The sequence below is a fragment of the Salvelinus fontinalis genome, chromosome 30 (assembly GCF_029448725.1).
Source record: "Salvelinus fontinalis isolate EN_2023a chromosome 30, ASM2944872v1, whole genome shotgun sequence".
NCBI classification, from domain to species: Eukaryota; Metazoa; Chordata; class Actinopteri; order Salmoniformes; family Salmonidae; genus Salvelinus; species Salvelinus fontinalis.
The window spans coordinates 14,567,836-14,583,914 of record NC_074694.1 but is presented as its reverse complement, the minus strand read 5'-3'; the positions used below and the strand labels follow the sequence as shown (position 1 = coordinate 14,583,914).

At 39.9% G+C, this 16,079-nt stretch overlaps 1 protein-coding gene across 3 annotated transcripts in view; it reads left to right on the top strand.

The window, feature by feature from the left end:
* Positions 1-16,079, top strand: part of LOC129828690 (CUB and sushi domain-containing protein 1-like) — a 466,738-nt gene that overhangs the window by 311,343 nt on the left and 139,316 nt on the right. For all 3 annotated transcript variants that reach the window (XM_055889829.1, XM_055889828.1, XM_055889827.1), the window contains exons 8-12: positions 1,629-1,710; positions 2,188-2,312; positions 6,024-6,145; positions 13,807-13,910; positions 14,245-14,357. In XM_055889829.1, the coding sequence (XP_055745804.1) occupies positions 1,629-1,710; positions 2,188-2,312; positions 6,024-6,145; positions 13,807-13,910; positions 14,245-14,357 (546 nt within the window). The remainder of the gene's footprint in view (positions 1-1,628; positions 1,711-2,187; positions 2,313-6,023; positions 6,146-13,806; positions 13,911-14,244; positions 14,358-16,079) is intronic.

Here is a 16,079-nt window from a genome sequence, read left to right as displayed (position 1 = left end):
TCTACAAGGTGTCGAAAGTGTTCCACAGGGATGCTGGCCCATGATGACTCCAATGCTTCCCACAGTTGTGTCAAGTTGGCTGGATGTCCTTTGTGTGGTAGAACATTCTTGATACACACGGGAAACTGTTGAGTGTGAAAAACCCACCAGCATTGTAGTTCTTGACACAAACTGGTGTGCTTGGCGCCTAATACCATACCCCGTTCAAAGGCACTTAAATCTTTTATCTTGCCCATTCACCCTCTGAATGGCACACATACACAATCCATGTCTCAAATGTCTCAAGGCTTAAAAAACATTATTTAAGCGGTCTCCTCCCCTTCATCTATGCTGATTGCTGCTGCTACTCTCTGTTATTATCTATGCATAGCCACTTTAATAACTCTACCTACATATACATAATTACCTCAATTACCTCGACACCGGTTCCCCCTGCACATTGACATTGACACTGTACCGGTACCCCCTGTATAGAGCCCCGCTATTGTTATTTACTGCTGCTCTTAATTATTTGTTATCATTATCTCTTACTTTTTGGGGGATTTTCTTAAAACTGCATTGGTTAAGGGCTTGTAAGTAAGCATTTCACGGTTGTATTTGGCGCATGTGACAAATAGAATTTGATTTGATTGACATCAATAAAGGATCATAGCTTTCACCTGGATTTACCTGGATAGTCTGTCATGTTCATAATATTTTTCATAATGTTTTGTACACTTTTTTACACAGTGTATGTTAACATTACTTAATGTGTATTATATTGCAGGATAGAATACACTAAACGTTGTATCCAGGGTATTGTCCAGGACTGTTAGATGCAATGCATTTCGTTTTGTAATGTTTTTATTCAACCTTTATTTAACCAGGAAAATACCCTTGAGGTTAGAAACCTCTTTTGTGAGGGGGATTAGGTGTAATGATTTGTTTCAGTCTGTGTTATGGCCATTAGAGACTTAACTTCTTCGTTCACATGAATGTTTTCAGTGCAACAGCACACAATGATCAATGCAATTCTATTCTGAAAGCCATTATTAGACCAAATTGTCTCCCAAAGTTTTCATTGATAATTTTACTGCCAATGATCTAAATATGCAGTAACTGTAAGTGGACTCATCTTTGTATTCATTCATGGCTTCTGAATTAATGGCAGCGATAGAGGAATCATTTCCTTTCATTGAGACTAATGGAGCGTGATCTTGTTAGAACATGAAATTAGGATTAATTGCTCTAATCCTATGATTGTGAGAGTGCTGTTTGTCACCATTGTCTCTTGCTTCTGGCCCTGTGTTTCTAGTATAATACCTTTCCGATTCTTGTCAGCACTTGTTATGGAGCATCAATATGGGCCTTTGTTAAAAGTATCCGAGACTCTGTATAATCCCATAGCAAACTCTTAACCTTTTTTCTAACCATCAGTGTGTATATTTTGTACTGTCAATTAATTAACTAAACATAAAAACTGTACAATCAAGCTTATCACATTACATTTGACTTACCCAGACTATACAGTGCACTTGCGGCGCATAACTTTCCTGGTATTATTTTATAATATCTGTCACAAGTAATTCAATAGATTTGCTACTTCTTTTCTCACCACACTGTATTCCACCTTTATCCTCTTTCTGTAGTGAGCCAAGGGGGCATGGCAGCAGACATTTGTCCAGATCCTGGGATTCCAGAGAATGGGAAGAGGATGGGCTCAGACTTTCAGTGGGTTCCTTTGCTTCACTCTCATCAGGTTTGGCCTCAGTGAATTGGGAACTGTGTGGAACAGCTTTAATCAAGGCGATCCCTGCTGTGTGGAATAGGCATTTTTAAACCCCCACTGCTATGCCATCACCATTAGTGACTGAAATTAGACCCGCACAATAGGTGATAAGACCCTCTTAGAGAAGATGCCTTAATTCAACAAGGGCCATTACTGGTTTGTTAAGGAGGCAGATGTACTTATCACCATTAAAAACTAAAAACATTTGAGAAATTGAGGGAACTTGTTCACAGACCAAAAAAAGTTACATTTGGTTGTTTGGAACACACCAGAGCAATCTACTGGTGGAAATAGATTTTTTTGTATCCTATGTTGCTTGTTGCAGATTTGACAGAAGGAAGTCTGTCACAGGCATAGAGGAGTTAGGGGTTGATGCCGTGCTCTGTGCGGCAGGTCATTTGTTTCTCCAATTCCTACAGGGTCGGAGCCAGCATCCAGTTTTCCTGTGATGACAGCTATGTGCTTCAGGGATCAAAGAGCATCACTTGCCAGAGAGTGACAGAGACGTTGGCCGCATGGAGTGACCACAGGCCTATCTGCCGCAGTAAGTGTGAACGCAGGCAGGCTCTTTTACCATCGCAACACTTTCTGTAGGTACAGATATGCTCTCTTAATTTCATCACCCTGTTGTGGCAGAGTATTTGTAAATCCAAAACTTGTAGTGTATTCAATGTTTAAAAAGGCTTCTAAAGTTAAAATTTCCACTTAAACATTTCACATAATTCATATTTCCTGTTGCTGCAGGATTATTTAACTGCTGTGAGAAACCAGTCAAATTAAGATGTACAATGTCACACCTCACCACCAGTGGTGAGGAGGGTGTGGGGTGTTTAATGGTGAGGCACGACAGTACAGATATCATTGTATTTAGAGGATTTAACTGTTACCTACTAGCCAGGTCAAATACTTGAATGTTCTCTATTCCTCATATTACCATGGCTTTAGCTGGAATTTACAAAGGCTATTGAAGATTCAATCACCTTGATTTAAAAGCATTGAAACGTCTTATTAATGTCTTTATTGAGACATGTAGTTGCTAGCCATCTGTGAGAAGTAGTAACTGCTTTTGAACTGTTAATAGCTATGATTAATACCACATGAGCTTCCAAAACTATTATGACTGCATGGTTCACTTTTGCTGGCACAGACTGTGTACAAAAATAAAAACATTTGTTTACATTTTTATATTTTTGCTAAATGCACTATTTATCAGTAATCCCTATCCATTTAGAGTTAGGGAAGCATGACATATTTTTTAGGTAAGCATGACATGTTTTTTAGGTAAGCATGACATGTTTTTTAGGGGAGCATGACATGTTTTTTAGGTAAGCATGACATGTTTTTTAGGGGAGCATGACATGTTTTTTAGGCAAGCATGACATGTTTTTTAGGGGAGCATGACATGTTTTTTAGGTAAGCATGACATGTTTTTTAGGGGAGCATGACATGTTTTTTAGGTAAGCATGACATGTTTTTTAGGGGAGCATGACATGTTTTTTAGGGGAGCATGACATGTTTTTTAGGGGAGCATGACATGTTTTTGAGGGAAGCATGACATGTTTTTTAGGGGAGCATGACATGTTTTTTAGGTAAGCATGACATGTTTTTTAGGGGAGCATGACATGTTTTTTAGGGGAGCATGACATGTTTTTTAGGGGAGCATGACATGTTTTTTAGGGGAGCATGACATGTTTTTTAGGGGAAGCGTGACATGTTTTTTAGGGGAAGCGTGACATGTTTTTTAGGTAAGCATGACATGTTTTTTAGGGAAGCATGACATGTTTTTTAGGGGAAGCGTGACATGTTTTTTAGGTAAGCGTGACATGTTTTTTAGGTAAGCGTGACATGTTTTTTAGGGGAAGCGTGACATGTTTTTTAGGGGAAGCGTGACATGTTTTTTAGGGGAAGCGTGACATGTTTTTTAGGGGAAGCGTGACATGTTTTTTAGGTAAGCATGACATGTTTTTTAGGGAAGCATGACATGTTTTTTAGGGGAAGCATGACATGTTTTTTAGGTAAGCGTGACATGTTTTTTAGGTAAGCATGACATGTTTTTTAGGGAAGCATGACATGTTTTTTAGGGGAAGCATGACATGTTTTTTAGGTAAGCGTGACATGTTTTTTAGGTAAGCGTGACATGTTTTTTAGGGAAGCGTGACATGTTTTTTAGGGAAGCGTGACATGTTTTTTAGGGGAAGCGTGACATGTTTTTTAGGGAAGCGTGACATGTTTTTTAGGGGAAGCATGACATGTTTTTTAGGGAAGCATGACATGTTTTTTAGGGGAAGCGTGACATGTTTTTTAGGGGAAGCGTGACATGTTTTTTAGGGGAAGCGTGACATGTTTTTTAGGGGAAGCGTGACATGTTTTTTAGGGGAAGCGTGACATGTTTTTTAGGGGAAGCGTGACATGTTTTTTAGGGGAAGCGTGACATGTTTTTTAGGGGAAGCGTGACATGTTTTTTAGGGGAAGCGTGACATGTTTTTTAGGGGAAGCGTGACATGTTTTTTAGGTAAGCATGACATGTTTTTTAGGGAAGCATGACATGTTTTTTAGGGGAAGCATGACATGTTTTTTAGGTAAGCGTGACATGTTTTTTAGGTAAGCATGACATGTTTTTTAGGGAAGCATGACATGTTTTTTAGGGGAAGCGTGACATGTTTTTTAGGGGAAGCGTGACATGTTTTTTAGGTAAGCGTGACATGTTTTTTAGGGGAAGCGTGACATGTTTTTTAGGTAAGCGTGACATGTTTTTTAGGGAAGCATGACATGTTTTTTAGGGAAGCATGACATGTTTTTTAGGGGAAGCGTGACATGTTTTTTAGGGGAAGCGTGACATGTTTTTTAGGGGAAGCGTGACATGTTTTTTAGGGGAAGCGTGACATGTTTTTTAGGGGAAGCGTGACATGTTTTTTAGGGGAAGCGTGACATGTTTTTTAGGGGAAGCGTGACATGTTTTTTAGGGGAAGCGTGACATGTTTTTTAGGGGAAGCGTGACATGTTTTTTAGGGGAAGCGTGACATGTCTTTTAGGGGAAGCGTGACATGTCTTTTAGGGGAAGCGTGACATGTTTTTTTAGGGAAGCGTGACATGTCTTTTATGGGAAGCGTGACATGTCTTTTAGGGGAAGCGTGACATGTTTTTTTAGGGAAGCATGCATGACATGTTTTTTTATTTTGTTTCACAGGAGATAATCGCAATCACAATCCATATAGGTTAGGTTAAGTGCTACCAAACTGTAAATTACAGTTGTGGCTATACTGATGGTAACTGATGATCGGCTCACAGTTGTATTATTGGTGTGTACAGGCAGCTAATGCCCACTGGAGGTGAGATCTGCAGAGGTCTAACTTTCAAAGCCATAGAGGACACAGGCCTCCAGATGACATTAATCAAAATGAAATAAGGCAGTATGTCAGCCATCCAGAAGGAAAGAGTAACCATGTTTGACAATTTCTTAGCACCATTCCTGGGGAGTACTGATCGATCCAGACACTTTGTGTCACAGCGTCGCCCGGTAAACCCTTTAAGAATAACACTCTACTACCCCCTCGCCCCCAGACCTCTCTCCACCATCACCCTCTCCATGCGGAGCTAAGTACCAGGTAGAAGCCATTAAATGTGAAGTTAAAAGGCCTCCAGAGATCCACTGCTGCTCTGTACTCTCCCGGATATGTATAATCCCAGGTGATTATTTAGAGTTAATTATAGAATGCTTTTCCGACCTGTGAATGAAGGATGTGCTCGTTTAGGAGTTTTTTCTACCAACTTCAGAACCCTCTGACTCTTCGATAATTAACAGGCGCACGGCGTAGTCATCAGAGATTTCATAATTAATCATTTTCAGTCATTTTAACCAGACAATGGGTGATGTCAGACTCTGCTTCTTCACCTCTTGATGATTTCACTCACCAATCTTCAGGATAAATGTTAAGTAATGAGTAATTAAATGTTCAGTAATTAGGTGCAGTAACCCAAAGGTTGCTGGTTCGAATCCCCGAGCCAGCAATGTGGAAAAATCTTCCGTTCTGCCCCTGAACAAGGCAGTTAATCGCCAACAACAACTGCTCCCCGGCCACCGATGACATCGATTAAGGCAGCCCCCCACTCTTCTCTGATTCAGGGTGGTTTGGTTAAATGCGGAAGATACATTTAGTTTGAATGCATTCTGTGGTGCAACTGACTAGGTATTCCCTTCCAATGTAGCATTTACTTATTTTTGTCTGCTAAATGTATTTGTATTTTATTTCAACAGCGAGAACATGTGGTTCTAATTCAAGAGGACCAAAGGGCTTCATCACCTCTCCTAATTACCCTGTTCAGTATGACAACAATGCCCACTGTGTTTGGGTCATAACAGCACTGGACAATAGGAAGGTGAGTCACATTTATTTTCTTTCTTTTTGCTTTCTTTCTTTTTATGTTCTTTCTTTATATCATAGTGAGTTATCAGCGTGCATAGCCGTGATAATGAGTCTCTCTGCAAGGTGAATGGTTCAACTTCAATAATTTAACTCAGTTTGTGTTGTCAAAAATGTCAAAATCACATTATTTTGGATGTAGTTGAAGGATAATCCATTTTATTGTGACAGTGAACCAACAGGACATCTAATGAAAGGGGTATCCAAGCACATAATTATGATTATGATATGGTATTAATGCAATGCTATTGTGTTCATTGGCATACAAGTGGTATTAGAATCACTAAATTAGCATAACAAATATAAATGGGGAAATTAACAGAAAAAAAGCTTATTTTGTAAAGAGGGCCCACTTAAAACGGTTTAATTACTGGTCTTTTATATCCCTCGTGCCACGTAGGGGTCAGAGAACTAAAGCTAAAACAAACAGTAATTAATATCTTCTGCTGTAAATTATGGATAGTTCAAGAAGGAGTGCCTTAAAGGAAATGGAACGCTTCAAAAGGATTATAAATGAATAATTAGTCACTTGGCTGTAAATTGCTGCATCTCTGATGAATATGAATTTCTGCATGTGACCACCAGTATTTGTTATGCTGCCGTTAACACTGTCCACCCAAAACCAAAACTCCCTATGAACATAATTAATGGAACTTCACCTTCTTGGTGCAGCCATAGATCAGCACTCGGGTGAATTAAGTCAAGCTAGAAATTACTTTACAAAGTAGTTTGAGAATGCTGTTAAAAGTTTGACATGTCACCCAGGTATTCAGCATGCCCAATTCAGCAAGAACCTGATAACAATGGAGGTATCTTGCACCTACTACTGTACATGTTCATTAGAGATTCACGTTGGATTCATTAAGTGAGTTCAACCTTTAAATCGTCTCCCGAAGGCCAGAGTTCTGTCAAATGTTCCTATCTGTCTGCCGTGCAAATTGATACGTTTGTTCCTTTCCTTAAACCTATTCTCAATTAGTTTAGCAAATTCTAAACTGTAGAATTATCCAAAAGTAGTCCATGTCTTGTAATTCAATTACTGTTCTGAATTATGTTTTTACCTGTAATTATTACTTGCTGCAGAAGTCAACTGTTCATTATTTCCTTCTCTTATTTGTGGCATGTCATCATTGAAACATATGAGCCTTTATCTTGGTGGAAAACATGGGTTTTGACTTGGGTTTTAAAACATTGAAAAAGAGACTCGAAAATTGCAGAGATCCTAGAGTCTCTTGGGATAGTGAGCTGACAGTTGCTCTTCTTTTTCACTATCTTGTTTATACTTATTGAAACACACCAGAGAGTTTTTTTTTGAAGAGTCACTGACATAGCACCTGTCAGGGAATATAGAATTTTGGAAAATGCACCTTAAATGCACATTCAGTGGACACTATAATTTGAATGAATGTTTTGACTCGCAATTTGACTTTTGTTATGCTCTAACCTGAGCTGTGTATTTCAGCATCACCTGGCATACCCTCATAGGAATATGACAATAATCAAATCAGTACATCGCTGCAGGGATTTGCTTCCATTCAGCCACAAGAGCATTAGTGAGGTCGGGCACTGATGTTGTGCGCTAAGGCCAGGCTCGCAGTCGGCATTCCAATTCATCCCAAAGGTGTTCTATGGGGTTGAGGTCAGGGCTCTGTGCAGGCCAGTCAAGTTCTTCCACACCCATCTCGACAAACCATTTCTATATGGACCTCACTTTGTGCACAGGGGCATTGTCTTGCTGAAACAGGAAAGTGTCTTCTCCAAAGTTGGAAGCACAGAATCGTCTAGAATGTCATTGTAGGCTGTAGCGTTAAGATTTCCCTTCACTTCAAGGGGCCTAGCCCGAACAATGAAAAACAGCCTCAGACCTCCTCCACCAAACTTTACAGTTGGCACTATGTATTGGGGCAGGTGGCGTTCTCCTTGCATGTGTCAAACCCAGATTTGTCCGTCGGACGGCCAGATGGTGAAGTGTGATTTATCACTCCAGAGAATGCGTTTCCACTGCTCCAGAGTCCTATGGCGGTGAGCTTTACACCACTCCAGCCGACGCTTGGCATTGCGCATTGCACATGGTGATCTTAGGCTTGTGTACAGCTGCTCGGCCATGTAAACCCATTTCATGAAGCCCACTGACAAACAGTTATTGTGCTGATATTGCTTCCAGAGGCAGTTTGGAACTCGGTAGTGAGTGTTGCAACCAAGGACAGACAATTTTTACGCGCTGCGCGCTTCAGCACTCGGTGTTCCCGTTCTGTGAACATGTTTGGCCAACCACTTCGCAGCTGAGCTCTTCAGTAAGGCCATTCTACTGCCAATATTTGTCTCTGGCGATTGCATTGTGGTGTGCTCGATTTTATACACCTGTCAGCAACTGTTGTGACTAAAATAGCCGATACATGGCCCCATCCATCCTCCCCTCAATACGGTGCAGTTGTCCTGTCCCCTTTGCAGAAAAGCATCCCTAAAGAATGATGTTTCCACCTCCATGCTTCACGGTTGTGATGGTGTTCTTGGGGTTGTACTCATCCTTCTTCTTCCTCCAAACACGGCGAGTGGAGTTTAGACCAAAAAGCTCTATTTTTGTCTCATCAGACCACATGACCTTCTCCCATTCCTACTCTGGATCATCCAGATGGTCATTGGCAAACTTCAGACGGGCCTGGACATGCGCTGGCTTGAGCAGGGGGACCTTGCGTGCGCTGCAGGATTTTAATCCATGACGGCGTAGTGTGTTACTAATGGTTTTCTTTGAGACTGTGGTCCCAGCTTTCTGCAGGTCATTGACCAGGTCCTGCCGTGTAGTTCTGGGCTGATCCCTCACCTTCCTCATGATCATTGATGCCCCACGAGGCACATTAATATACATGCATTCGGAAAGTATTCAGACCCCTGAACTTTTTGAACATTTTGTTAGAGCCTTATTCTAAAACTTATTAGATATTAGTTATTTTCCCCATAAATCTACACACAATGACAAAGCAAAACAGGTTTAAAAAAAATGTAAATATAACATTTACATAAATATTCAGACCCTTTACTCAGTACTTTGTTGAAGCACCCTTGGCAGCGATTACACTCTCGAGTCTTCTTGGGTATAAACCTACAAGCTTGGCACACCTGTATTTGGGGAGTTCCTCCCATTCTTCTCTGCAGAACCTCTCAAGCTCTGTCAGGTTGGATGGGGAGCGTCGCTGCACAGCTATTTTCATGTCTCTCCAGAGATGTTCGATCGGGTACTAGTCCGGGCTCTGGCTGGGCCACTCAAGGACATTCAGAGACTTGTCCCGATGCTACTCCTGCGTTGTCTTGGCTGTGTGCTTAGGGTCATTGTCCTGTTGGAAGGTGAACTTTCGACCCGAGTCTGATTTCCTGAGCACTCTGGAGCAGATTTTCATCAAGGATCTCTCTGTACTTTGCTCCGTTCATCTTTCCGTCCCAGTCTCTGCCGCTGAAAAATATCCCCACAGCATGATGCAGCCACCACCATTCTTCACTGTAAGGATGGTGTTGCCCAGGTAATGAGCGGTGCCTGCTTTCCTCCAAACGTGACGCTTGGCATTTAGGCCAAAGCGTTCAATCTTGGTTTCATTGGCAAACTCCAAGCGTGCTGTCATGTGCCTTTTACTGAGGAGTGGCTTCCGTCTGTCCACTCTACCATAAAGGCCTGATTGGTGGAGTGCTGAAGATATGGTTGTCCTTCTGGAAGGTTCTCCCATCTCCACAAAGGAACTCTGGAGCTCTATCTGGGTGACCATCGGGTTCTTGGTCACCTCCCTGACCAAGGCCATTCTCCCCCGATTTCTCAGTTTGGCCGGCGTGGGCAGCTCTAGGAAGAGTCTTGGTGGTTCCAAATTTCTTCCATTTAAGAATGATGGAGGCCACTGTGTTCCTTCGGTCTTTCAATGCTACAGAAATGTTTTGGTAGCCTTCCCCAGATCTGTGCCTCGACACAATCCTGTCTCTGAGCCCTACGGACAATTCCTTCTACCTCATGGCTTGGTTTTTGCTCTGACATGAACCGTCAACTGTGGGACCTTATATAGACAAGTGTGTGTCCTTCCAAATCATGTACAATCAATTGAATTTTCCACAGGTGGACTCCAAACAAGTTGTAGAAACATCTCAAGGATGATGAATGGAAACAGGATGCACCTGAGCTCAATTTCGAGTCTCATAGCAAAGGGTCTGAATACTTATGTTAATAAGGTATTTCTGTTTTTTAGATTTACAAACATTTTTAAAAAACTGTTTTTGCTTTGTCATTATGGGAATTGTGTATACATTAGTGAGGACCTTTTTAAAAATCTAGAATAAGGCTGTAACATAACAAAATGTGGAAAAAGTGAAGGGGTCTGAATCCTTTGCCAAGGCACTGTATATACCCCCGATGTGTTTGTGCTTGTGTATGTAACTTGTAGACAGTATTCATAAACAAATAGTGTGATGCTTTTGACAAAACAGTATCATTGAGTGGAGACGAAATGATGGGCAAATTGTATAGGGACAGGTGTTCCAATCAGACAGTGATTATTTTGGATGAGTTACAAAACATCAACAACCTATAGAAGGTCAAATGGATGTTTTTTCAACAGATGAAGACAAAACAGAACCATTGAACCAGCCTTCCGGTTCTGTATAAAACAAAGGAATCAATAGTGCCCTAAAATATTGTATATAAGCCAGGTGAAGGAACAATCACCAAGGTGCGCTGTCAGCTTGCAATTGTGTTGATATAGACCACAAGTGCTGTTTCTCCTCTTGCTAAGTCTTCTGTAAAAACCCTTTCTGTTTTTGACAGGGTAATTTGAGAGGGTGGTATTGTAGACGTCTCATTTAAGATTGCCTCAAACTGCTTACTACAAAGTTTGACATTCCACACAGATTGCTTGTCCAAAAACTTCAGAGGTGCTTAGCAGAATCACAGTTGCGTAAAAAACAACAACATATGTTTACCTCTGTTGACAGTATGTTATCCCAGAGACATAAAGAGAAGACTAGTAAAGGGTGCCAACAGTCACCTGTTTTAGGATGTATGTACGGTTATGGCACAGCTTGACATTTAATTGAATAAAATGAATCCTCCGCATTGGTATTTGTTATAAGAAATTATAATCTCCCTTAATTTATTATCTCTTTATAATCAGTTGACCTTATTGTACTCTATAGCTCTAGCATACTCTATCTGGACTGATACAATTTTGTGTTTACCATTTTAAACAGCTCCTTAATCCTTTTTGCATCTTGAACTCTGTAATTCATTACGGGTAGATTGATTACCTTACAAGCAAATTGAGCATCAATACTTTCTGTTCATATTTATGCTGACAAATCATGTTTCCCATTCCTATTGTGTGGACATTTGGGAATCTTGCTCTGTCATTCAAAATATTTCCCATTTTAGAGGTCAAGACATGTCCTTCTATGATTATTTAACCACTCCAGTGAGGCTGACGGATAGGTGCGTTTTTAAATCATTACTGGCTGCCAAAAGAGAGTCGCCATGGAGATGGATATTGCTCTCCATATTCTATTAGTGTTGTAAATGGCAGGTCAGTGTGTAATTGCTAATTTATTCCTAGCCCTGTCTGTCTATCTGCTTGAACATTGGCTTGTTCCAGTCACCATGACTTCATCGCATTGCTGTATGTATTTGTACAGTGTCTGTTTTTCATTGTTATTAAAGCATAGCTCGGAATTCAATTTGAGCAGATATTGGTTTTCTTTAAAGGAAAACTCCACCCAAAAACAATCTTTTGTTTTGTTAGTCCATTGCTGACGTAGTCCCAAAATGTTTTGTTTGTCAGCGCTCAAGTTTTCAAGAGACATCCCCGTATGATGCATTTTAAAAGGAATTTTCCTTTAATGCGATTTCTCTCAGATGGTACATGCTGGAGCGGAGATGTCAAAGGTCAATGAAGATTGACATCTCATGGACATTGGATTGCCACAAAGCCACAATTTTGAGTTTTTGTGCGCTTTGAAGTGCAATGCATGAAGATTGAATTACAAACAGAGGGTTTCGCAGTCTAATTAAACCCACGTTTATCAAATCTACAAATCTATTATTGTATTGTTAAGTTCCATTAAAATGACTATTCATTATTGGTTAGCAGTCATTGGTCATTGAGGAAAAATGTGTGCGTGTGTGTGTTAGATCTTTACATGAGCTATTATTATTATCAATCCCTGCAATGTTTTATATCAGAATAGTTGAGTTTACATGACAGGGTGAGTTATAAGTGGCTCTTGAAAAGCAAACTGGCTATCAGTGATCTCGTACTCAAGGGTTTAGGCTCTCACATTGATCATTCACTTTGGGCCCCTTGGCTTGGTACTACATATTTCAGTGAGGATAGCCCAACCTACACAGGTAATACATTTGCTCTTTGAGTCTCAGGAGAAAAAAATATGGATGGGAATAATGGTTATTTAATGGTGCAATTGAGAGAATTTGAGGATGTTGATAATGGGCTTGTCCTAATTAAGCTTTATTTCTTCCCTTCAAGCAATCTCTGCTCAAATCCAATTTTCTTTTAACTGCTTTTCTTCCTGTGCCGGCATCAAAAGTGGAGCCATCTTTTTTTCCTCAAGCCTTTGTTCGTGCCCAGGCATTGCAAATACTTGAACTGCTCTTTTCCAGTTCATCATTGCACTGCCACCACGAAATGATTTGCAAATGTATTTCATGGTTTCATTATTTTAGTCTCCCTGGTAGCTGTGACAGCAGTGCTTTTTTTTGCAAATGCTATGCAATGCTAATTATTCTGTTTACCACAGAACACACACACAACAAGTGTTTGAAAGTATAGAGCTGCAGTAGCTGCAATGTTGATGTATTTTGCTGCTCTAATATGAATAAGCCATGTTTGCTATGGTGCATACCAGAGTACTATGATGTTTTTCTACAATACATGATAAAAGACTCAATATTATTTCATGGGATCTATGGTTAGAATTCAATCATAGCGCATTACACTATTCACATTTGATTAGATTTTCATGCAAAACCCCACCAATCCTGAAATATTTATTTAACTACTGCAGTGGGCTAAATCAGGGTCACACAGAGTCTTTCTTGGTAGTCTTAAAGAATTCTACTTTGAAACAAAAGTATACACCTCACACATGGTCTTGGGCTTTAAAAAAAGAAGACACCTGTACCATGTCAGATATACAGTAATGTAATGTATTGAAATGTATTACATTTTGAGTTTACATCCTAATATTACACATTATATACAGTACATCACAGAAGACTGAAATATAACAGAACCATTTCACAAAGAACCACCAGATTTTCGGCAGTTTTTATTTTTTTTTCTATAATGTTTATCCATTATGAAATTCTGAAAAATATGAATAACATTCCACCCATGAGGCCACTAGGTCAGTTGACTGCAGGAAAGGGCTACATCCCAACCACTTTAAAGGGAATTTGCTATGATTTAATTATTTTAATTGATACCATTTCTAGGAAAACAAAGCACTTTGTGTCAGAATGAATAGAAGAGTAACAAAATAAGCATTGGGTAAAGAGTTCAATTGCAAAATGGTTTATGGCCATGTTATCATGGCTGTCCTTGAACCAATGTGGAACATATATCCGGTTTTGAGCAGGTTATCAAGCTTGCCTTTGAGGAGTTTGATCTTGAGAGAGGATATGACACGCTAACAGTGGGGGATGGAGGGAAGATTGGCGATGCCAGGAGAGTGCTCTATGTGTGAGTATTCTGCAGATTCCCTGAATTTATCATTTACTATCTCGAAACTTTCCCTCAATATTTTCGCTCAAACCTTTCCCTCCAGCATTCACTGTATGATTTTAAGTTGCACCGAATTATGCTGTAGTCTACACAGACGAAATAGGACAATACATTGGGGCAGTTATTTTGATAATACATTGAACATAATTGTCATGTAATTAATAGACATTTACCCGTTTACTTGAAAATAATGACCATAGTTTTTGGAGCATGAAAACAATAAATTAAGCTATTGATGTGAGTAAGAGACAATAAGTTAATGAGTCATTGAGTTCCATGTGATGTGTTTTAGGCTGACAGGGTCTAGTGTTCCTGACCTGATAGTCAGTATGAGCAACCAGATGTGGCTCCATCTCCAGTCTGACGACACCATCGGGTCCCAAGGATTCAAGGCCACATATGAAGGTACACTTCCTATCTTCTTTGAGAACATATGCAATGGTCTGCCAAATAATGGATTTGGTCCGGATTTAAACCCTGTACATCTACCATTTCATGTTGAGGCCATGCTTATTTGAGTTCTCATAGTTGGTGGTACTTGTCAGCATAAGTAAAATTTGATATGTAACATGTGTTGGTCAGCCTACCATTTCCACATACTACAGTATGTGTGCGTTTCTCTACACCCCGTAGAATGATGTTCATTATACAACGGGTGGGTCTAATCCTGAATGCTGATTGGTTAAAATCGTATTCCAGCCAAGTCATCAATTCTGCAGATTCAGCAAAAGATTAAATGGGTCCGCATGTGATCGACACAAACATGTTAGTTATCCAAATGAAATGCAACAGCAAAGCAAGGTTCTATAAATAGGGTTGCAAAATTCCAGTAACTTTCCCCAAATTCCTTGGTTTTCCAAAAATCCTGTTTGGAGATTTCCCACATTTCCTGCTTATTCCGTTGTAATTTCAGGAATCTTGGGAAAGTTACTGGAGTTTTACAGCCCCATCTATAAATGTATCAAAACATCTGTTTCAATAAACACTAATGTCCAGAATTTCCCTCCACCAGCATGAACTGTAATTCATTCCCAGTATCAGATGGTGGGACTAATTCCTTCCAACTGATGAATAGCACTGAACTTGCACTAATAAGTCATGTGTTGACTGGGCACAGTCAACAAACCTACATTAAAGTAGTGTCATGCTGTGAGAGAGAAGAGATTTGCATTGCTGATAAATACTGTAGGGACACTGTTTGCTTTGGAAGTCATTTTCCATTCCACTCAACTGCTAGGTGGAAGTAAATTGTATTTAGGCCCCTGTTCAATCAAACCTGGTATGCCGATTTATTGCCACAGTTAGACAAATTATTGTTCTGACTGGGAGACCGTGTTTGTATTGCTTTAATAATGAATCAATGTTTACTCTGTGAAACAAAAATGAATGCTACTGAATATAAATTCACAGATACCTTTTTACAGATAGAACCAGCCCAGAAACATCAGGACACCAATATTGATTAAGCAGGGCAATTAGCTTGTAAACGATATTACAACCCATAAAACAGCTATGCTATAGGCTAGTTAGTAGTTTATTGGAGTCTATCTTTTTTTCTAAACTGTAGAGTTTATCCATGGGCCACGACCCTCTGTGAACTTTTGAAAGTTATTAGTTTACATTTTTGTTTGGAAACACTGTATGGAAAGTCCATTGTCACCACCATCCACTTTCCATTTAGAGATTACTATTACATCCTCAAGTGTCAACCCTTACCTTATAAGGTCATACAGACAGTTGACACAATCGGCAACTTAACACAATGCAGAACCCTGCACAATAAGACAACCTCCATTAACGTTGTATAAACCCAACTTCAAACCTGTCCCTACAGTCCGGGTGTCACAGTTGACAGCAGAACCACTAGTGGTAGGACTTATTGTCAGGGGTCTGCATACAGTAGGTGTCCATGTCTACTGTATATACAATCTGGGGGAGAATTAAGTCAGGCTTGTTCACCTGTATTATGCATCTGTCTGATAAATGTTGGCAAAACAAAGTGATACCTATAGACGGACTATATGAAACATTTATAACCCATACATACTGTATAAGCACTACTGTACATAAGTAAATGCTTGTGTAATAATGAAACAACATATATCAGTTTGATGGAACAGAATCATG